Source organism: Pieris rapae, chromosome 17 (assembly GCF_905147795.1).
Source record: "Pieris rapae chromosome 17, ilPieRapa1.1, whole genome shotgun sequence".
NCBI classification, from domain to species: Eukaryota; Metazoa; Arthropoda; class Insecta; order Lepidoptera; family Pieridae; genus Pieris; species Pieris rapae.
The window spans coordinates 6,984,090-7,008,937 of NC_059525.1; the positions used below are offsets into that span (position 1 = coordinate 6,984,090).

General features: G+C 32.6%; 2 protein-coding genes across 2 annotated transcripts in view; one reads left to right on the top strand and one right to left on the bottom strand.

The window, feature by feature from the left end:
* LOC111001548 (neuropeptide SIFamide receptor-like) overlaps positions 1-21,660 on the top strand; it is an 88,301-nt gene extending 66,641 nt beyond the window's left edge. The window contains exon 3 of the mRNA XM_045631956.1: positions 20,726-21,660. Coding sequence (XP_045487912.1) covers positions 20,726-21,491 — 766 coding nt within the window. The 3' untranslated portion in view covers positions 21,492-21,660. The remainder of the gene's footprint in view (positions 1-20,725) is intronic.
* LOC110997752 lies at positions 6,139-7,132 on the bottom strand. Its single transcript, XM_022266058.2, has 2 exons — positions 7,078-7,132; positions 6,139-6,539 (listed from the first exon to the last, which is right to left on the bottom strand). Exons 1-2 carry the CDS (start codon positions 7,087-7,089, stop codon positions 6,153-6,155), a joined length of 399 nt encoding a protein of 132 aa, XP_022121750.1. The 5' UTR covers positions 7,090-7,132; the 3' UTR covers positions 6,139-6,152.
* Positions 21,661-24,848: the final 3,188 nt, after the last annotated feature.

A 24,848-nucleotide genomic window follows, 5' to 3' on the forward strand; every position in this document is an offset into this window, starting at 1 on the left:
CGGCTTAATTTTGCTAAATGTAATTTTGAAAACATTAAATCTGAACTCCAGTCTGTGAACTGGTCCGAAATCTTATCGTCCCCTTGTATTGATGAGTGCACCGAAGCTTTTTATGAGCTTTTATTTGAAATAATATCAAGAAATACACCAAGTTGTTGTAGCAAATTCTCATCTTATCCAGTCTGGTACAGCAAATCCTTAATTAAATGTAATAAAGAAAAAAACTTATATCATAAACGGTTTAAGAGGTTTGGGAATCCCCGCGATTACGACGTTTTCTCTTTGCTGAGGGAGAGATGCAAATTTCTTACCAAGATTTGTTACGACAAGTATATCGCATCCATCGAGGACTCGTTGGCCAAGGACATAAAATCATTTTGGAGATTTGTGAATAATCGTAAAGGCCATATTTCAGTGCCTCACACCATGACACTTGAAAATACTTCTGAGACAGACGGTCAGGGGATATGTGACCTTTTTTCGCGATACTTTGGTTCAGTTTTTGACGATAAAACTAATAAAACTATATACACTGACCAATCTGGTGCTGTAAATAACACGTATTTTAATATATTATCTGGCTTTTCTATTACGGTAACAGATATCAAACGTAAAATAGATAGTTTGGATATTAACAAAGGGGCGGGTCCTGACCTTCTGCCTCCTATTTTCATAAAAAGTTGCGGAAAGGAGTTGTCCATTCCATTATGTGTTCTCTTTAATAAATCGTTAACTAGTGGTGTGTTTCCTAAGCGCTGGAAAACTGCCCACATAATACCTATTTATAAAAGTGGTGATAAGTCCAATTGTAAAAACTATAGACCGATAAGTATTTTATCTTGCGCTGCTAAATTATTTGAGTCAGTGATGTATACTCATCTGTTCAGTCATTTTAAGCCTGTTCTTTCAGACAAGCAACATGGTTTTGTTAGAAACAGGTCTACGGTCACTAACCTTCTGGAATACAAAAACTATCTCTGTCAAGTGTTTGCCACAGGTGGCCAAGTTGACTCTGTTTACACTGACTTCTCTAAGGCTTTTGACAAAGTAAATCACCATCTGCTCTGTCATAAGTTAGCGTCACATGGTATCCACGGCAGTTTATATAGATGGATCTGCTCATACCTAGACTCTAGAACTCAGTTGGTTGCGTTAAAGGGCTTCATCTCTGCACCTATCGCAGTTACATCGGGAGTACCTCAGGGATCCCACTTAGGGCCATTATTCTTCGTAGTTTTTATTAATGACCTTATTCAACAACTGTCCTGCAATTGTCTCTTATATGCAGATGACTTAAAAATATTTACTTCTATTACTAATTTAGATGACTGCTTAACATTACAGCGTGATATCAATACCGTATCACTATGGTGCAAGACGAACTACATGTATTTAAATATAGACAAGTGTTTTGTCATATCGTTTACTAATAAACGAAACAAAATCGTATGGAACTACGTCATAGATGGTCAATTAGTTAACAGATCAGATGTTGCAAAAGACCTAGGTATCCTGTTCGATGACAAGCTTTCATTCCGTGCCCACTATAGTCACATCACGTCTAAAGCAAACCATCTACTGGGTTTTATTCTTAGATCCACAAAAGGTTTTAAAAATCCTCGTAGCACCTTGTACTTATACTTCAGCCTCGTAAGAAGTATATTAGAATACGGTAGTCCAATATGGTCGCCGAATTATAAGGTGCACATTGACGATATTGAACGAATTCAGAGGAAATTTCTCAGAATTTTATGTTATCGTATAAAACCTGGCCGGTCTAACTTAAATTATTGCGATAGACTCCTGAAATTTAAAGTTCAACCATTAGAATCCAGACGCATAGTCTTCGACTTAGTTTACCTTTACAAAATCACCCACTCCATTATAGACTCTCCCGAACTACTAGCTCACATTAGCCTTAACATTAGATTTAGTGCCCGTAGAGCTAACGAAGTCAATTTATTTTCCCTTCAAACTTATAAGAATAACATCTCTTTTTACAACCCTTTGACCAGGATGGCTCGTCAATATAACGAGATGGCTAAGAGCAACCACTTACTTGTGGACATATTCTGTCGCAACATCAATAAATTCATTAGTGTCGTTAAAGACATCCTCCATCGTAGGTTAAGTGCTGACCCTTGTGGTCCTGGTTAACGTTACGTTAAATTGGTGTCGAGGAACTTATTATTATTATTATTATTGTTTTTTTTTTTACTATGTTACCTTTGTTAGTTATGAGCCTTTTATTGATGTAACATTAATTTTGCAGTGTGCACATGGTTTTACATTAGAATCCTGTTCATAACTATTAGTTTTAAGTTTATTTTTGTAAAGATTATAATGTGTTTTGTGCACCAAATAAATAAAAATAAAATAAAAATAATGAAGGGTAGTCTTGATACGATCTAAAATAAGTGAGGATTCGGACCGATCCGCTGGACGAAGACGGACGTTAAATTGTAAGCTGTGTGGTTGTTTAAGGATAAGAAGTGTTGGAAATATACTTAGTTATTGTTGTAACAAAGCAGGCGTTTATTATTATACACCGAGAATCGAATAGAGAGAATTTATCTCACATTTAACAGATAGATGTAAATACAGTTTTGTAATTGTATATTAATATAATTAAATAAATACAGATTAATACAGTTTTTACTAATATGTGGCCCCAATTTTTTTATTTCGAGGTCCTTGACAAATTCAGCCCATCAAGGAGCCTCGTCTCTTTTCTCTTGTTATTACAATAGTTAGTTCAGTCAGGTTCTGTTGTTCGCCATTTGGTGCACATGTCCTAACGACTTCGGGCAGTTGAATTTTATGAATTGTAACTTGGTGTCGTCAAGGAAGGCCCCAGGTCTGTTTTAAGCCCTAACCTTTCAGGCGAAAACATAGTCCCTATTCTTGCTAGTTCGTATAGATCGATCGATTTACACAGTTTAGGTTTCATAATCGGTGGGTATTTGGATTGGACAGGTGATTAGCCCATCTCAATCTGGACACTTGACGGGGCCGCAGGCACTATGCCTGACCTTTTAATTTTGGGTTCAGTCCCTTCTTTGTTCTGATTCAGCTGAACCTTGAGAATAGGAGGCACAACGTGAAGATCTAGAACTGGCTTATTACCTTTTAACCACGCCACCGGGTATAGCAAAAGTATTTCTCGGAATATCGATAGGAAGAACACATCAGAGATAACAAGTGGTGCCACCTGGTTCTTTGACTTTGCAGATGAGTCAGATGTTGTTGTTGCATAGTGTCTTTTACCTGACTGATCTTTTAACACATTCGGAAATAAAATTGCATCGTTAAATTAATGTTGGATATCTATGATTTGATAAATAAATTTTCGGAATACCGGCGCTACTTAAATAGCCGATAGAGGTTCGAATTCTGGTGAAACAACTATTGTTCCGAGTCGGTTCGCGACAGGCTTACATACCGATGTGTTAAGGGGTAAATAAATGGTAAAAATAAAAAGTGTAAACTACAAAACTAATTTGTATTAAGAAAATATACTTTTCATTATTTTGGTTTATTTTAACATTTAAATACAAAACATTTTACTCTTCACGAATCCCTGAACTGCCTATAAACGCACTCAAAAACTCATTATTCCAAAATGTCAAGTTGTCAAAAGCAACAAAATTTTACACGAATAAACTTTTATCGCCATAAGATCCTTGCATTAAAAGGTTTAATATTTAATTTCTCACCACAATATTATACTTGACGCTTCAGGTTCATATGCGATAAGATCGCTACTGTATTGCTTAATTATTTTGTAATTGATATTTACTTGAACGTTTTTTTTTTGATTATTTACGAGTTTGTTTTCGCTAAGATGTAAATCTGTTTCATGATCATTTTTAAATCTAATAGGCAAGTAGGTGATCAGCCTTCAGTGCCTGACACACGTCGTCGACTTTTTGGGTCTAAGACATGTCGGCGTCCTCACGATATTTTCCTTCACCGTTCGAGCAAATGTTAAATGCGCACATAGAAAGGAAGTACATTGGTGCACAGCCGAGCATCGAACCTACGACCGCACAGATATGAGATTCGCACGCTGAAGCTACTGCCATCACTGCTCATGTTTATTTTTTTATTTCGCTAAGATAAATTTGTAGCGTCCGATAGGACAGTATCATGATTCGCAGTTGTCATTTTTCGTATAAATCCTATGATACTTTACACGCTAAAAACAAAATGTTACCAAGTTTCGTTACTAATATCATAAAATATTCAATTTTGAATTGTCTCCAGAAATGGGATTTATTGGGTTGACCTGTTTATTGACTGTACTGAGAAAATAATGACCTGTATGAAATACGTTTCATACTTTTAAAGTTACAAAAACGGAAAAATCGTTTTAAACTTAGATACTTAGTAGCGGACGTTATCCTAAGTTTCTGTGATCCAGGTTTGATTCTTGGCGAAACTAAGGCCTTATTTTGACAATGTAGTGATTTTTAGTCATACTTCATTATTTGTGAATATTTTAACTTTCTAATGTTATAAATTTAAACTTTAAAAAAACCATTTAAATCAGAAAATCACCGTGTTTACAATTTCAAACAATTAATATGATTTCTATATAAAACAATTTATTTTAAACAAATGTTAATTGAATGAACTAGAATCATTTAATGTATATTTCTTTTTTTTGGACGTTCATAAGTGTGCATTATGTTACCTATATGAATAAATTATTTTTGATTTGATTTGAATATCTCTTGTTACAAGAACCTAAACAATTAACCGTGTATTTCTTAAAAAATTTCAACCCATGGGTTAAGATACAATACTTTTCAAAACACTCAAATAAGAATGATTTTGATTCAAACAAAAACTAGTCTGGTTAAAAGCTCTCGAAAGCTTCAAAGAGTACAAAAATACACTTTCGCGACAGAAGTAAGAGCTTTTGTCATAACTTCAATGTTGAAACAAGTAATAAGTAATGATCACTCTAATCTATGATGAGTTCTAGTAGAGAAATATTTTTTTTATAGAACGGGCATGTTTTGCAAACGGGCAGGAGACTCGCCTGATGTTAAGTGATACCGTCGCCCATTGACACTCTCGATGCTAGAGGGCTCGCGAGTGCGTTGCCGGCCTTTTAAGAATGATTTTAATTTTGACAGTACATACTGATTTAAAAAAATACAGTCTGAGAAGTATCTCATATTTTGTTAAGGCAAGCACAACCTATCCTGAACAAATTAATATTCATCGAATAATAGCGTTTTTTGACGTTGTTTTTTGCCAACATTGGGGGGAATGATTCGCTGTTTTCTTAAAAGATATGCTTATGCTTGGCTTTTGGGTTGTAAAACACCTCTTCTGGCAGCTGGATGCGCGCGTTGCGCGGGAGAAAGTGCCGTAAGTGCGCACGTTTATTTACCACCTCGCTTGATATTCGATATTGGAATATGCAGAGGGAACCAGCATTGTGCCTTTTCAATAGACGTAATAAATTATATTATCGATCTCATCATAAATAACAGATCGTTTATTAATAATGTTTATTGCACATAAATTTTTATTTGATATCCAAATAAATCACGGATAAATACTTAATTTCCATAATTGTAGGCTAGGCCCAGACACGCGTTTATTAGAGGTCAGTGACACTGCAATTTATCTTTTATTACCTTGATGGAACCATTTCAAAGCCGTGCTATTACCAAGGCTCAATTTAATAGGTAATATTATTTCGTATGAAACGGTTTGAATGTGCGTTTGAACCATGGCAATATTGTTTTTAGTAATGTCAATACTTGCTCGTTATAGATATTACAGCTAGGAAACCTTATTAAAGTTTTCTAGACAGTGAAAAAAAATACTACGAGTCAAAGATAATAAGGATTAACAAAGTGACTTTTGCGACCGTGTACATCATCTCAGTTTATTTTTATATACAATTGTACGTAAAATATATTTTTTATTATACATACCTCTGGTTTTATGAATGTGGTTTTTTAAATGGGACCTGTCCGGACCGTTCTTTTTAACGATTTAGTTATTTAGTCTGTACTTTTAAACTTGAGTCTGTGAAATGCATTAAATACTTAATACATTTAAACCCTTTTTACTGTGGACTGTTTACTAATGTTTGGGTGGGTATTGAAAAAATAATAATAATTTAAAATTTAATGGTACGCATAATAAGGCACAGTTTCATGTACTTCCGAGGAGTGATGTGTTATAGCTGAGTCAGGAGTCTTGTAAGAGTAGATGGAGGTAGCGGGGAAGACAACTGGGTGATGTTCCACTGTGGTCACTTGGTGTAAGGGCGCGTGGTAAACGGCAGGTGTGTGGTAAACAGCAGGAGCATGGTATATCGCGGTACTTCCGTGGTTGACAACTTGGTTGCTGTGCGTCGATGTTGTTTTCGCAAGAGGAACCATCAGTGGTGCGTGGAGTATGTGGCTACTGCCGTGGTCAACCGTTTGACTGCTAGTCGTTAGAGTAGACTTGGCAAGGGGTACGTAGTATCCCGGAGCCGCGAATGCGCTTGCTAGAAGTGTGATGAATACCTGAAATTTTATTATAAATAGTATCTTCGACTTAAGCACAGATTTATACTTCGCGATCTTATAGCCAAATTTTTAATTTTAATTTTAGCTATACTATGTATACAAAGCATCATATCTTAGTGAACCAAAATAGTCAGTATCACTTGGCTCCAATAGCCTTACTTTTGGGTGTTTTTTTTTTTAATTGCAACACTAATTTTAACCGGAATATTAATCACCGTTAAGGTAAACTGTGAAACGCAACAATTAATTATGCTATCAAGGTGACATAGGTTAGAGGTAACATTATATGCAAATTTCCAAGGCAAAAGATAAGTGTGTTTTTGACAGGCATTGCTAATTCATCAAAGACTCTATGGTTCTCTATTGAAATATCAATATGAATCAGTAAATTAAAATTTTATTTGCCTATGACTTAAAGTAATATTGTTATAATTGTAGGTACGATTTTTAATATGTCATATTGTGAAGATTATCAATGTTGGATTTTATATGAAGCGTATATAATACAATTGCTATGACCATGTTTTTAACTTACGATTTTCTCCATTTTTTGTGAGTACTAAATCCCGACTGATGAGTAATGAGAGGTGTGTGAGCTTTTTATATCTTGAAAAATATCGATCGCCCCAGATTTTACGGGGGTGATTGTGCAATTCGCGAATTGACCGTTTTGTTTTATCCTTGGTATATGTCAATTAATATATGATTAGCATAATTACTTATTGAGAACATGTTCAATCGACCATACTCATTTTGATACAATTACTTTTTAGATTAATACCTATGTTGCAAATGTCTGACATGTTTTGATGCTATGTATAACATGTACATGTGGGCGAATGACAACCATTATCAATGTTTATTTGATATACATACTTTTTATTAATATCTTCGTTCTTTAAATAATATAAGATTTTAAATATTGGTTTAGGAATACTTGACATATGACTATTATTTATATTTATTCATACAACATTTTGACTATTGGTTGGTCTGGGCCTTAGAATTCTGTTTCAGTCTTGTGAGTTTAAATAAGAAATAAGACATATAGGTAATCAGTATTCTGAGCCTATACACGCCGTAGATTTTTTGGATTTGAAGGATACTGATGCTGCGGTTTTCCACCACTGAACGGTCAGGTATTAAATGCCATATCTATTGATTCACAAAAAAACTTTGTAATACATCCCAATAATATCGAAATATAATTTGAAAAAGATAATTTAAATTAAACATAATTTTCTACGAGCTTATTTAAAACCGCTTTGATGTGCAATAGATGACAAAGCGCAAGTCATGTTATCTATGGGTCCAATACAATTCACCGTTACAACAAAGCTATGCTAACCTTCAACTTATCTCATCTTGAACTTAGGTGACGACACCAAGTATTGTGATTTGTAAGGCTTGTATTTCGTTAGACTATGATTTATTACAATATGCTGCGGAAATTATAAATAAGTCGCTCCGAATTACTGACCTTTCTTAATTAAGTTAATTTAATATAATTAGTAAATGTTTTGATGGTATTCGTCTATTTTTATAGATGTGAACGCATCTTCAATGTGATGCAGTTAAGTTCCGTGCCGCAATAGTAAACAATTACAAAACACTTCAGAGTATTTGCGTATATTGAACAGAATATAATCAACTATTATTATATAAGTCAAATAGTAATTATCATGTCGTATACAATATTATATGTATAGCAACAAATTTAATGATTTATCGAATTCAAAATACTATACTAAGATTAGGTAGAAAATGACTTTATACAACGTTTTGACCATTTTTTTATCTGCAAAGCTGTGTCTCTGTATATAATTGGATTATTTACATAGTGTGAAAGTGTTTGGAAGTGCATGGACATTAATGTATCTAATAACCAAATTGATGTATGCACAAATTTATAAATATTATGTAGCCTTAAATTTTTGTCCGATAAAATAATTGAGTAAATAATTTTATATTATTAGTTAACCAGTTTAATAATAGGTTAATGTAATGTAGATTTTAATGATAAAACCGTAACAAAGCTAGATTAGCTTTAGGTATCACTTATCAGCATTTTGTTCAGAATTCTATTTTGGCAACTTAATCTTCCCACACCAGAACAATAAATATACCTACAGTTCTTTTTTGATTTTTGAAAGTGACGTTTGTGTTTTGGATGGTTTATTTATGACAAAAGTGTTATGACTTAATTCATACATCGCTAGCCCCCACACTAGGGAGTCCCTATGTTGTGGGTAATGACAATTTTTCCGTGGTAATTGTTACAAAACAAATTATTTAATTGTCATAAATTATATAAAGTAAGTGACGACTTTAATTTAACAAATGTTTGACGTCCAATATAACCTAAAAATAATAATATACAAAACAAGATACAGAGTTTCCATTAATTCTGATACTATTATTAGGTATAATATTAGAGTTCACATTTATAATTTGTTTAAATTGAAAACAATTTTACAATTGTTACAGGTACTTATGTACCTACAGAGTCATTGCTATGATATAGAAAAAAATATGAATGTGTATTGTATTTAATAGAATAAATATATAAGTGGAAAAATTAATATAATTATACCAGCTATTTTATAATATAAATAAATAAGTTGGCTGACAAAAATGTTGTTTTAACGAGGTAGAAAGTTGGTGGCGATCTTGTTTAAGATACTTAACAAGGTAAATTAAACTTATGGCTAACTTGTAATTATGTACTAAAATACCAACAATTTATCGCAATAAATTATGCTAGGTATAAAAGTATAAGTGGTGCAGATTAAATAATGTGTGAAAGAGACATTTATTTATATAAAATATATTATTATAAATTGTTCAAGTTTTTTGTACTACCTTAAAAACTAGAATCAGTTTCTCGTTTTCTCTATTACTATACACCCTATATTCAACATTTCGTGCATGTCGTTAGTTTTCTACACTATCAATATATTATTGTTTGTATATTAAACACAAACTTTACAACTAAAATGGATGAAATGAGAAAATTTACCTTTCGTATAACTTTCGTTAATTTAGGTAATTATTTTAACGTTCTTGAATTGTTTCTAGAACCATCATAGTATTAAAGTATGTTTTTTTATTATACCTGTTTCGATACCCGAACGAGTTTAGATAATAAAACAAGCAAGATAATTAAGTTGCAGACAATTTAAGTAGTTCTTATCGTAGATTATAGCGCATCTGTAAAAGGCATCATAACGAGCAACGCATACTCCATACAATGGCCCATAAAACTCCGTATATGAGACAATTTCTTCATTAACGATTGAAGCTTACAATGGGTTTACATCATTCGCATTCTTTTATTTTAAATGTCATTTAATTCATTAAACCCTAAGAAGAATATACAGTAATCAGGACATGTGCTGTCTCGCTATTAAGGGGCATTTATCTTACATATAAAATAAAGTCCCAAAAGCTTCCAAACGTAAACATCAATCGATTGTAGTTTCATAAAGAAGGTTTATTTATTGTGGTTTTATGTAAATTGACTAAAATCCCGATTATTGACCAAGAGGTCGCAAAAAGACTCGAAATCCATGCGGGCGATGTGGGCGCAATTGGCGATGCTAGAGGGCTTATTATTATTTCAGGATTATTTCTGAAACTAAGATGTATGTATCTGACACTCGTCTTCAGGTACTAAAATAGGTTACCTTACCTTTTTTGGCCTACAAGCCAAGGTAATCTCACACATAGAATGAGGGATTCGGGGTGTATAGATTCGAACGCAGGATTTAAGGGAAACGTGCTTAGCCAATTATGAATAAGAATGTATATTCTTTAGTCGTATTTTACATGTCTCGTAGGCTGTCACGTTTTGCGTGTCTATTACACATTTATTTTATAGACATATTGTTCATGATATGGTTTCATATGTGAAAATTGGGACCAATTTAATACCCAAGTCATATTTTATGCTACGTGGATTAACATTTGCATATAATTTGTTTGTAATAATTTCCCTTGAATGTTTCAATGTATTACCTCAACGTATTTCGTTGTCTGGGAAAGCCAAGCCCTTTTTTGCTAGGCAGCGCTATTGAAGCCAGCCTGCCTGCCTAAAAGGCTGGCAACGCACTTACGAGCCCTCTGGCACTAAGAGTGTCCATGAGCATTTTTAGCATAATTTAGCATCAGATGAGCATCCTGCCTGTATCTTTAAATTATAGTAAACCCACCAAAGAGGTATGCCGTTTGTTGTCATCGGTGTGCTTACTCGAAATCTTTGACAACATAGAGCCAAAACTTCCAAATTAACCACTAATCCATAGGTACGTAGCTTTTACTTGTGTTGGCATTGAGCAACGCAGTCTGTAATAACATTAATCAAAGTCATAAATCATTTTTTACGGCCATGTGTTCACACTTAACATAATAAAGCGCACAAGAAAAAGTATAAAAATATGTTGAATATGCCACACTCGGTGGGCAGTTGCATATAATTGATAATATTTCATTTAAATGGCCGAGACGATTACACACTGGCTTTAACCTCTTACGAGATCGAAATCTTCTTTTTGCGTAAGTCGTTTTGTTTATTTTTGTTGTTTTCAGATTTTACAATTTGGGTAGAACAAAAAGACTTTGACTTTTGATTTATTTTGATTAAAGGCTGTCAGAAAAACCAAAAACCTAAAGTTATAGTGGAGTTTTGGCCTAGAGGCTTCCCTGATATCGTAGGTTCGAACCCCAGCTGTGCACCAATAGACTTTTTGTCTATTTGCGCATTTTTCGTTCGCTCTAACGGCGAAGGAAATTGTATGGAGAATTTAAAGAAAACACTTTTTTAACGGATTGAAGTTGTGTATTTACTAGTAAACTTATAATTTAAACGTAATTTTAAATTTGTCCGACGTTTCGCGTGCTTTACAGCGTGCGTGGTCACCGTTTTCTTTACATGTGTAAAAGTTATGTTAATCAATACTTTGTGTGGAGAAACCGACTTGCATTAGACCCAAAAAGTCGATGGCTTCAGGCACAGAAGGCTGATCACCTACTTGCCTATTAAAAATTATCATATAATGAATTCAGAAATCTGAGGCCCAATCTGACAAGGTTGTAGCGCCACTGGTATAAAGTTTATAATTAATTTTTGTTATCTATCGCCTTTTATCGGCTGAGTTGTTCCGCAAAGCAGCTACAGGATTCTCATTTGGTATTAATTTTCGCATTTACGACCAAATAGTCAAAATGTAATATATTTCCATAATATTTACATAAGAAATGTTATAAATACATATTAATAAAATATCTTAAACTTTAAGATCCGTTAACAAAGTTTTATTTGTATACGAATAGACAATATATAACATGGAAGCTGGAATTTACAAATATTTCGCAAATACCTTTAGATATTTTGTATCAGAGTATCTGAAATATTCAATACGGGTAATTAGCAATGTCGAAAATGGCGAATATTGGCAAATCATATCAGTGTTATGACAAGGTTGTCAACAAATTGTAACTATAATTGCTCATAATTATTACAAAAAAGTTGTTTCATGATTAATTATACTAAAATCAAGTAGCACTATATTACAACATCTAGCGAGAAAGGGTATACTTGTCTGCAGAGACCTTCGAGTAACATTTCTAATAGTGCACGAAGAAATTGAAAAGCTCAACGAGCTTCTTACACTATCAAAATGTTTTTTTTATTCGTATACAAAATCCAAAATCTATACATTGTATTTAATCTATAATAGCTGGTGTTTATAATTTAGCATTGTTATATTATAAACACCAGCTATTAAATTTAGGTCATATTTATCTTCTACTAGCTTAAAATCTCTCGCATTGGATATGCAATTGAATAGTATGTAACAGTAAGTCTTAGTATCTATGGGTCTCTCTCTTACTCAACTCACCGTTACAACAAAGCTATTGCTAATACTCACTTATCGAATCTTGAACTTATGACGACATCAATTATTGTACTTATTATCAGGCTTGTAATAAGTGTTAAGGAGTGTATACTAATACGGAATTAATAAATATCTCCGAATTTCCAACCTCTATAAATTAGGTTAATGAAAGAAATTGGTAAATATTATTATGACATTAAGGGTCTGTTTCACAATGTCCGAATAAATACCAAATAACCTATTTATTACTTATTGGTAGGATAAACAGTATTTTTGCGTTTCACAACTGTCAGATAGCGCTATTCGTCATGAAATGTGAAGTATCTTATTCGGAACTTTTATCTTTCGAATAATTTATGTGTTGCATAGCTATTTGGTACTTTATCCGTACATTGTGATACAGGCCCTAAGTGTGACGCAATTAAGTTACTCGCAATAAACAAATACTTAATTAATATTTTTGATTTGTTTTCATTTCATTTCACAACATTTAATATGAAACAACTTAAATCCTGGAATTCAAAATGGCGATACTACTTCTAACACAAAGTTTTAACCTTTTTTCTTAATTTGAGATACAAACTTTTGACATGGTTTTTGATACTGCTAGTACTTAATTATTAAAAGTGCATAGTCATTAAAGTATCCAACAACGAAATTGATATATCGATGCACAAATGAATAATTTATTGAAAACGAGTGACCCTTTTTATAACTTACGACACCTCGTGTTGGTTTAAGTAAAAACGACCTTAAGGAGACGTATTAAGGTTTATTTTAGTTTCATTGGTATGTGTGTACTGAAATAAAGATTTTTAACGGTAATGTCGTAATTAAAATCACACTTACAATATAATTGAGCGTAAAGATATGGAAAAGATTTGTGAACCATTTAAACTTAAGATATAATTACCATAATTGATATTAAAATATAGGATTTATGTTAAACGATATCAGTTTATACAGTGGCAGTGTTGACAGATTTTGTTTATATATTCACGGATTACATATGTTTAAATTGCTCAGCTTTGCTGAATAAGTTTTTTATATTATATAATTTAACTTATCTTTTTTTAAATTATATCTTTTCTTCTCACCTTGGTTGCTTAGAAGTGATCGCTTGAAAATGATAAGGCCGCCAATTGCTCTACTTTTTATTTAATTATTTTAATTGAAATACGTTTATTTATTTATTTATCCTTTATCACCTTATACAAAAACATACACAACAAAAAAAACGTTGCAATATTTTGTTAATAAATCAACACATATTTATAGCAAACACAAAAGCGGTTTTATGATAGACATGTATGTACTTTACCATCATACTCCAGCCAGCGCCAGATTTGGGCGTCCCGTTGGTACATTTGGTTTGGTTTTAATAGGGGGTATTCAATAAATATTATAGTATTTACACAGATGACACTCAATCCTGAGATTGAGCATTCGAATCTCGGCACTAATACATCTTTAACAAGAAAAAAAATATCTTAAACGAGTAATTCTTTTTTGTAGTTACTCTATCGGCGTACTGATTTACATTACAATAGAATTGTTCTGATACATTTTGGTGCATATTGCTTCTTGATGTTTGGGTGAGCTTTGCTCTGATAGCTTCGTAAAAGCTAGTTAATAACCAACCTGTATCTGTTAATAATACTCACATATGTGAAAGTCAGTCAATGCCCATTATTATGAGGAATAATTTCAGATGACAGATTTTTTAGTCGCACCCAGCGTATAACAAATTGGCTTGTTATTATTCTGGAATTTTGGATTACATGCTTTTTAGGGTTGCGTTATGAGCTTTTAATATTATATAGCCCTATGATTAGATTGATTGGGGCTTATTTTAGCTAGCAAGAAGCGAAGCAACATCATTCTAATACATTACTTCACCTTCGTAAATCTTGTGTATTCTTTACACAAGCCTTTCTTTCTTCCTTACTTTCTTTACCAGTAGGAAATAATATTTAGTAATAAAAAAATATATTAAATTTATTTAATTAATAAAACCCTATTTTAATATTTTATTTATTACCTTAATTGATTTCTTTATATTACCTTAATATAACGTACAGAACACTCCAAATACTAACGACTCGTACTTAATTTGCTTTCCGCCGGTAATTTATTCGTTATTTAACTTGATAAATTATTACAATTGCCCTTTACCCGAATTAATCGAGTTTACGCTCATGCAGATGACACTTTAATAAGGACCGAATTTACAAGGATTTTTTTTATTGCAAAAAATCTTACATTATAATTTTCATTGCCTTAACGATTAATGACGTAAATTTAACGGGTAAAATTTTGATCCTGACACCAAGTGTTTCGGTAAGAATAGAATGCACCTAACTTCCTTTAAAAGACTATATGTCATCCTCAAATCCAGGCTTATAATAAGCATAAATTTACATCTGAACATGGTGTAAAACGTTATGAAGAATCCTCTGACAACTTTCAATGCTGTCTATCAAACAGGACCTGGAAAAGCGTCGTCGAAGCTTGAACTCATATCGGTGCTATTTCCGAGGACTTAATATTAAATTTTGAACGCAGAAGGTACTAATCAAATTAAAGATTAAGAGCTAGTGAAAATCGACAGTTCTTCTTGTCTACGATAAATAATTAGGGATTCATTACTGTTACTTGCTTTGTGCATAATCTGACCTTGCATTTACGTTACTTCTTAGTTATTTTGTACAATTAGACTTGTACAGTTAGACAGTTATATTTTACATACAAATATGATGAAGGCTTAACACTTTCTTAAGCTTGTATATGCAACAATTACGTACGAAATCTTGAAAGGGTGGTCTTTATCTAGCTAAAAGATGTCTGTAGTAGGTCAATGTCCGTACATCGATACAAGAGTCGTTTGTCAAGCCGTCAACGTGCCTATTTTTATCGTTTCTGCCCTTACATTTAATACCCTTAACAGCCTTTTTATGGAACAGTTTTGGTTTTCAGTTTGAGATTTGTTTCAATTCTAGTGCGTTATAAATAAAATGTTTAATTTTAGTATACGTACTCGCAGGGTCACTCATGTCTGAATTTCATGGTCAGCTGTAGAGTACTGGCAAGAATGCCGTATTTTCCCGCTCATCTGTTACATAGTGTAGTTATTTTAATTACCCTCGGAGGTTGTTAGCGCTTAGTCTATTTCAAAATGAATGTGCCTACCTTTCCAACAGGGAGGGCCGATAACCTATAAGCCTGTAAAAAATGAGTAATGGAAGTATGTACGGTCCGTTACAAATTTTCGCGAGCTTTCGTAAATTATCATGTTTTGATATTTAATGAGCTTTCGTTGACGGTGTTTATTGAATATTGCGATAAATGGTAATTAAAAGATAAATATGATAATACGCGTTAAAATTGAACTGAGTTAATCAGTAACTGTTAATGACAAGTTGCAAAATTTTGTGGAGTTTGGTCGCGACCTGTGCCAGAAGGTGAACTACTTTAGTTGTAGGTTATAGTAGGAAGGCCTATTTGCGACTTTTCACAGGTGTTTTTCCCTACTAATTGACAAATTAATTCCTTGTTTTACTTAATTATCGAAAATACATGGCTTTAGGTGTTTAGATATTATTTTCAAACTTTAATTAAGTGATTTGGTCAATAAGGACACGATGACCTAGTATAGTAATTATACTGGATTTTGACATCACTCATTTGGGAATTTTTTTTTATAGAACAGGGGGCTAACGGGCAGGAGGCTCACCTGATGTTAATTGATACCGCCGCCCATGGGCACTCTCGATGCTAGAGGGCTCGCAAGTGCGTTGCCGGCCTTTCAAGAATTTGTACGCTCTTTTCTTGAAGGTCCCTAAGTCGAATTTCATACGTGTTACTAAAAATATTAATCGAAACGGTAGCAATATTTTATTTGAATACATTAAAGGAAACATTTAATCATCAAAACTTCCAAAATTATCGTGATCTTAATTAACACAATAATAACTTTTACCAAGAGGGAGAAAACTCCGATACATTTAGCGTCTTAGGTCAATGAACTTTTAAAATGAAGACGAAGAATACTTCTTTAATACTGTAAAACCTCCACAATAATCATACTTTACGTTAGTATTTAAAGAAATCAATGTTAAATCAAGGTTATAATACTTTATTTTAATACCATTCCGTCTTTTACCACTCAAAAAGCGTTTCTGATCCTACCAGAACTTATTAAACGTGTTTTTACCAAGAAACGGGACCAAACGGGCAGGAGACTCATTTGATGTTAAGTAATACCACCGCCCATGGACACTCAATGGCAGAGGATTCGCGAGTGCGTTTCCGGCCTTTTAATTTTACTCTTTGATTTTTAGTTTTTTATTTTTAATATTCTAATTTGATTTATGCAACTTTCAATAATTTTTAATAGCATTCAATAGTTAACATATTTCTGAAAGAAAAAAAGGAACCATTAGCTATTTACATTTCGTTTTAACATAGTTTAATTAAAATTGAACTTAAAGTAATTAACGAGTTTAATTGTTCACATTCAATGGATTCGGGAACAGAATCATGCCTAAATAACTTTTTTTTATAGAAGTTTTATCGTTTTTTTAAAACATACATTTAACAATGGTTTTCTTCTACATTACTATAATACCTTGTTAACATACATGTACTGAAATAAAAATATTTATCGATAAAATTGATTACTTTTTATTATCTCCGGAATGCGTACTGTTTGACAGTGCAAAATTGGACGTCAATATGATTTTTAATTGCAGTCGTAATCTTATTAATTTATCTGAAATAACTAGGTTACATCGATATACTTGAAATACAGTCTCATTTATCAGACCATAATCAGAGAGTAGATTTCACGTAGTTTATGATTTACAGAGTGAGGATCAGTACTTTATTTTATTAATTATTATATTGAGGAAGAATTTATTCATATGTGTACGTAATGAATATACTTAGTCCAGTAGCTCGAACTGACTTCAAAATTAAATTTGTGTCAAAAAAACAGTGCGACACTGGGGTCGTAGGTTCAATTCCACGCTATGCACTATTGGACTTTCTGTCAATACGTACATTTAATACTCACTCATATGGTGAAGGAAAACGTAAAACCTTGCATTGAGTAAAAAGGAAAAGTCGACGGTGGTTGTCAGGTAATGAAGATCACTTACTTGCCTTTTAAAAGTGAGAAGACAGAAATCTAAGGCCCATACCTAATAAAGCTTGTGGCGCCATTGATATCACTAACATAACGTTATATTAACTCTTAGTCATTTTTTACAGAACAGAGGGCTCGGGAGTGCGTTACCGGCCTTTTAATAATTAGTACCTATGCTCTTAACAAAAAATTTAAAATTAACATTTGTTAAAATAATGTTGTTACTAATTTTTCCGGAGTATTCTTGATGCCATTTATATTTCCTAGTAGGAAATAATGATACATTTGTACTCTATTATATCGCTTCCGCAACATGTAATATACAAATAATTTTACAAGCAGTGCCGGATATTTCCATCCATCCAGGGTCGATTCGGAAATCGTTTACTCGTGTATCGAGATATTGATAACTTGTAGGCCTCCTTGAAGGCGTATTAACTTCAAGGGAATAATAATTTGACATTAACAGTTTACGGTCACCTAAGTGAGCCATAATACTTCAATAAAAATAATATATAAATTCTTATTGAATTGTAAGTTTTGTACAAACATAAATAAACTGTTATTAACGTTTGGCTGTTTCACGATCCGCTGGACCGATGAAAGTTATATCAGGTGGAGTCTTCTCCGCTCCGAATAGCAGAATAAGTTATAATACATTATTACAATAAATAGGACAATTAATGTTACAAATCCAAACATCATGTGGTGCCATCTTTTGACACAACTATGCAACATTATACATCGAATCGTGTCAGTTTATTGAAGACATGTCCTGCCTCATCAAAAAATGTTTTGTAACAGAAAGTGCTTTAACATGTAGTATCGTATTGGTGCTAGAGAGAAGAGGCCTAATATTAAAACTGCCATTATTAGTATTAGGTTCCATTTGTAGTAGGTTCCATCCCCGGAACATCGTAAAGGACGGATCTGGCTTAGACCCATAAAGTCGTCGGCGTGTGTCAGATGCACGAGGATGAAAAATGACGAGATGATACTATCTTATTGACATGTGATACTAGACTGGACATTAATTCGATAAGATTGGACTAATTATTTCAAATGAATGTCAGCAATCATACACTGATATTTTATTTCTTGAAAACTAAATTTGCAGATACGTATATATGTTAGCAAAAAGTTTTTTTTAATTACATAAAAAACTACAGTGAAAAACAAACGAAGTGTTTTTAACCTATGATTACATACACCATGTACATAATAATTAATTATCTAATGCCGATACAAACCTTAGTACCGCAGTAGATTTTGGGCGCCATTTTGCACAGACGGTACTCGAAGCAGCTTCCATTTCAACCGCTAAACTTATTCTTATCACTTACTTACTTAGCCATAATTAGTGGGTATTATCTGAGCATGATTCAATTCCATTAAGTTATTTTCCAGCGATATTTACGTCTGGAAGCTTCTTACAAAGCAATTAGCTCGCAGACAGTAATCGCTTCCAGCTCGGAAACTTTACGAGCTTCAATTTTCAGTCGGTTTCAGCGAAATTCCCACAATTCTGCACCGCTGCCAATTATTATTACATCATTTTCTCATAAAAAATTTAAGAAGCCGCGGGCGTGAAACACATTTTTTTATTGTTTTAATTAACCATTAAGTAACAATTTTATGTCTCATTTCATAGATATTGGTATAGCCTAAACGCTTAACTTATTAGTATTGTTCTCCACGTAATTAATAATAATCCACTACATTTGAATATCATGTAAAATAAATAAAAATGAAATAAAAAATCATTTATTCATATAGGTAAAATAATGTACACTTATGAACGTCAAAAAAAATATATACATTAAATGATTCTAATTTTACAGTTACTGCCAGTTCTCAAATAAAGGGCGTAGAACGGAAGAGAAGAACTGGCAATAAACTCTCCGCCACTCTTTTTTTATCGCCAAGTTTTTTTTACACAATGTTTGTAAGGAGCTGCATCCATTACACCATGTTCCATATGACATCTTGAGTAATAAAGTAAATTAAAATAAATTAAAAACAAAAATTTGTCCTCTATCACCAGGAGGCATAGTGAAATAGGAGCACGCACTTACATACTCGTGAGAACAACATGCAAATACGTAGTATAACCAACATGTATATTATATCAATACTCTAATGATCCTCGCAGTTGAATAAGTTATTTAACAAATATATTTACATAACATTCCCGAACAAATTACCGAATATATTCCACTGAGACTTCAAAGGATTGGGTATGCGAAATATATTACAAAATTAATAATTCTGTCAAGCTCTTTGTGACCGCTTTGATGTTGATAAAACAAGTTGTGACCTCTATCATTGTTTTAAACTAGGTCTCAACTAGACATTCAGACGACTAAAGTCGTTAAGCTAAATTATACTCGAAAGTTTTATTTATTTTATATTGACAATTATTATAAATATCAAAATATATTAAACAATATCAAACAAAATTTACCATTATATATGGTTAATCATATGGCTGATATTTCCTTGAATGAAGACAAGTTCATTAATGATGAATGATATCCATTTATGTCGATACTCAAAAGATATTCTCTTTTGCCAACTAACGGGCTGTGTATTCGACTCTCGGTGGGGATTTTCCCTGAGAGTTACGACCTCCAACTATTCAAAGCTAAAGTGTACGCCTCAAAAGCCGGCAATTGGGTATCCATGGGTTGCAATGACAGCCTTTTATGTGCGTCCCATAGGCTATATTATATTATTAAAAAAAACAAATTTATATGAATTTAAAAAAAAAAGTTAAATGTCATTCGTATAACGTTAAATTCGTAGCTAAAGTTAAGTTAAAATGTTATCTCTTCGGTAGTTTACGACATGGGTATATAGAATACTTTGTCTAATCTTATAAGACGTTATGGTTGAGTAAATGTTAGTTTTGTCGATGAATAATAATTTATTGTGCAACAGTTTTGTGTGCAAGTAATTAAAATGATTAAACGATAATAAACGCTTATTTTTTTATATTAAGAACAATCGCGTGATTTACGACATATAATTGCTGTTAACGTTTTCAAAATTGTTTATTACACTTGGGTGAATAATGAACAATAATATTGAATACAAGATACAGTTTTCATTGAAACTAATATGCAATTTCTTTGTTTCAGATTCCTCGCTATCTGGTGGCCCCTCAAATGCCAGATCACGAAGCGGCGAGCCCGAATGATGATTTTCTTTATCTGGGTATTCGCAGTAGTCGTCACTGTACCCTGGGTGTTTTTCTTCGATCTGGTCGTCGTATTTGACGAGAGCCCCCACGTTCATCTCTGTTTGGACGTCTGGCCCAATCCCATCAGTGAGGTCCTCTACTTCGTCATCGGGAACCTTATCTTCTGCTACATACTCCCCATGGTTCTTATAACTATGTGCTACATCCTCATTTGGATCAAGGTCTGGCGTCGCTCCATTCCTACCGATACTCAGGACGCTCAAATGGAAAGAATGCAGCAAAAATCAAAAGTTAAAGTTGTCAAAATGCTTATCGCTGTCGTCATATTATTTGTCCTCTCCTGGTTTCCTCTATACCTAATCTTTGCAAGGATTAAATTGGGTGGACCGATCCAGAAATGGGAGGCGGAAATGTTACCCATTGTCACACCACTAGCGCAATGGTTGGGTTCATCGAACTCTTGCATAAATCCGATCTTGTACGCGTTCTTTAACAAGAAGTATAGAAAAGGTTTCGTTGCGATTGTCAAGAGTAGGAAATGCTGTGGACGGCTCCGTTACTATGAAACTATTGCCTTGCAATCATCAAGTACGTCAACAAGGAAGTCGTGGCATTACAATAATAACCACGCCTCTATAACTCGTCGCTCGCCACCCGTTGACAAGAATGCTGTGTCATTCATCTTCAACCATACTGGAGTTTAATTTGCCTTGTTAAGAGATATCGGATACCAATCGGGCTTTGAGCCAATAGAAATCCAAACGATTTCAAAATAACTAATACCGAAAACTAAGTTTTCGTAAGATCTGTATATATTGTAGACGAAGAACAAAACTGCGATACGTAAACTGTAAAGCTGTCTAACAAAAGTACATGTGTACACTTATTAGAGAATATATATAGTTATTAGAGAAATTATAGTTTAATATTTAATTCCTTTTGTACAATGACTTAGAGTCTTGTTTCAAGATTGAAAATTATTGTATAACATAAGTACAAAATTTTATAACTATTATCGTAAAGGAGCTAATTTTATTTTCCAGTAGTGCGCATGTAACATCATACTTTTATATATGGACATCTGACGAAATAATAATATAAGCAATAACTTATAACATTTTATATCTTGACAGATATATAGTATTTTATATAAAAGAAAAAATAAGCATAGCTTCTAAAAACATTTCAACATATGCACAATATTTTTATAGTTCATAATAATTATAATATAAATTTAAATGTTTGTTGTTGGAAAATCTAATCGCCCAATTAATTATCTACCGATTTTAGGAAGCATTTTAAGACACAATTTATAGAATTCTAATGGCTATCTTTTCTCTTAAGAAATCACTCCAAACAGATGTTAGTTTAAACAGCAAGGTGAATTATGCAAAAAGAGCTTCAGGTTACAAAAATCGGGAATGTTAATAGATTATGTATAGAAATGATACAATCTTCTCTGGACTATCTTAAGCACAAAACAATTTAAACCTTGACGATATGTCCCAGTCTAGCACGGTTTGCACTTTTAATCAACGGGATAAATTTTTTAAAATAAATTACATTATATTTTTGACGTGACAACGGCTTATAATTCGATGGAGCCGGCTGCACGCACGAATAAACATGACTCAGCGTTACTTCGCGGCGCGTCGTTACCTCTGATGCGTTCCATTTAAAGCTTGAAGTGCAAGCGTATTTATGCGTACAAATAAATGTAACTTGATCAATTCAATTGTGATTTCCATTTACCTCCTTCTCTATATCCATACAAAATATCTACCAAACAAATAAAATAAAAAATTTCTTTTGCAAATTCAAATATTTAATAAATAAAATATATAATAAAAAATATCAGTATTTTCTTATGACGTTGTCACGTTCAACTATCGTCAGTAAACCGACTTCACAGACAACCGATTTTTTAAGTACGGTAGTTGTGAACACAATTGTAAGTCCACTGATCCAAAGAAAGTATTTTCCTCTGAGACAAGAGGACGCCACCTTCGACGATCTAGCGCCATTGCTTGCCAATCTGCAAGTCTTCTTTCCAGTCATATTTCGCCCGGCCGATGGGCAATTAATATTTCCAGATATGCTGCAGACATAATTCTATTAATATGATTGATAAGTTCTAAGATGTTTTAGTACTAGTTATTCAAATAACCCAAGCCAACAACAACATTATCGCAACAATAATAATTATATTTAATAAAATTAAGAAATGTTGAGAAAATTTAACGCAATTTCCACAAAGCCTCGAAATGAACTTTTGAGCTTCTCAAAGACCAACACTAACTTGCATAATTGTGGTTAAAATGAAAATTTTGTGGGATATTGCATTAAGTTTTATAACGCCTGTCGCCAGGTTCATAGCCGCTTAGAATGCACAAATGTTAACATAGTATAATAATATATAACTATTTATATAAGATTAATATTTTCGTATCATTGCAATCTAATTATTGACGTATAACTATTTTATAAACTTCAAATATTATATTTGTACTCAATAAAATAATTTATATGAAAAAATTAAAACAATAAAAAGATATTTTTCTACTAGATGGATCGCAGAAAGTTGTCTGATGGAACTTGCTTTACACTTCTTAATGTTATTAATTTAGTAGTATTCATCAAAGCTTGCAAGACTGATGAACACAAAGCAAATTTCCTTCAAAAGGATTAAAAGTTCTTGTAGTTTCCTTTAGATTAATTTAAGTGTGCTATTAAAACCAGTATTAGAAATGCAAACTCACATGCGATATGTCTTAATTCACGCTTAAATAGCTGAAATTTAATATACTATTTTGGTTCATTATAAGGTAGACTAAAGATTTTAGTTGTTATGGTTACAATGTGACACAAAAATGTATCTTTAGTCCACGATTTATAATAACCGCACCTAACCATTTTCAGGTTTTTTATTTTAAAAGCCTTGCTCCATTGAGCCCATTCCATTGAACTCCGAAATAATTTTCAAACATTATGGATTGGAAGTTGTTATATTCTATTACTAGGTTACAATAGATTCATACCATTCATCTCCTAGAGTGAGATGTAGGGTCAAACTTAGCGCAAACTTCCGATGGCATAATTCCTTTTCACTTTAAGTGTTTTCACTAAATTCCTTAAAATAAAATGCTTCTTAGAGATTATAGCTAACAAGTTCACATACGAACGAGTCGTGGAAAACAATAACTATTATATATTACTTTGGAATGTCGAACAGTTTTCTAAGCATGGTATTCAAGAGTTTTGTACTATTTTTAAGGTAATGAACATAATATTAATATGCAGTAACAGTTTTCTGAAGAAAATATTGATTAATGTACATTATTGTAAATTATATGTGTGACATAATATTCCCATTAATATTTACTCCTAAAACCTTGTCGTTGTGTATATTTGGATGATATGTTACCTGGTATATACTTCGTATTTAATCAGATTATGAACACGTTATCAAATATTCCGCTATTCGAAATAACTTTTGAATATTTGTAGTTAATTTAAGATAGCAAATTTTAATATTGGTGGATGTTAGGCGACGAGTTGCCGAAAACTATCGAGCTTTTCGGTAGTAAATTGAACCTTATTTGGTCATATTCAGGTCCAGTTTTGAATTTGTGTAAAAAATAATTGGTGCACGAGTAATCAAGAAGAAAATAATTTGAACGAATGAAAATTAAGTGCTTTGTCATACTCATGTAAATTAATGTCTACGCGCAAAGTGTTAGATATATCCAATAGTTGTGGATGTACTATTAAGGACCTATCTCTATATCTAGACAAATCCATATATACTTAAATGTCAGAATTGACCATCTCCAGAATTATAAAAACTTAATTACTCAATCACCGGAAATATAAACTTCACAAACACGGTGTAATTTGTATTTAGAATTTAGTTTCGGAAATGTTAATTAATAAAACTAATAAGTATTATGCATGATATATGACTTTGAGTTACATCAGCATAGTATACCAAAACCTATGAATGTAAAATTTGATGACATTTCATATATTATGTTATTGTGTAGATGACCTTTCAAATATCA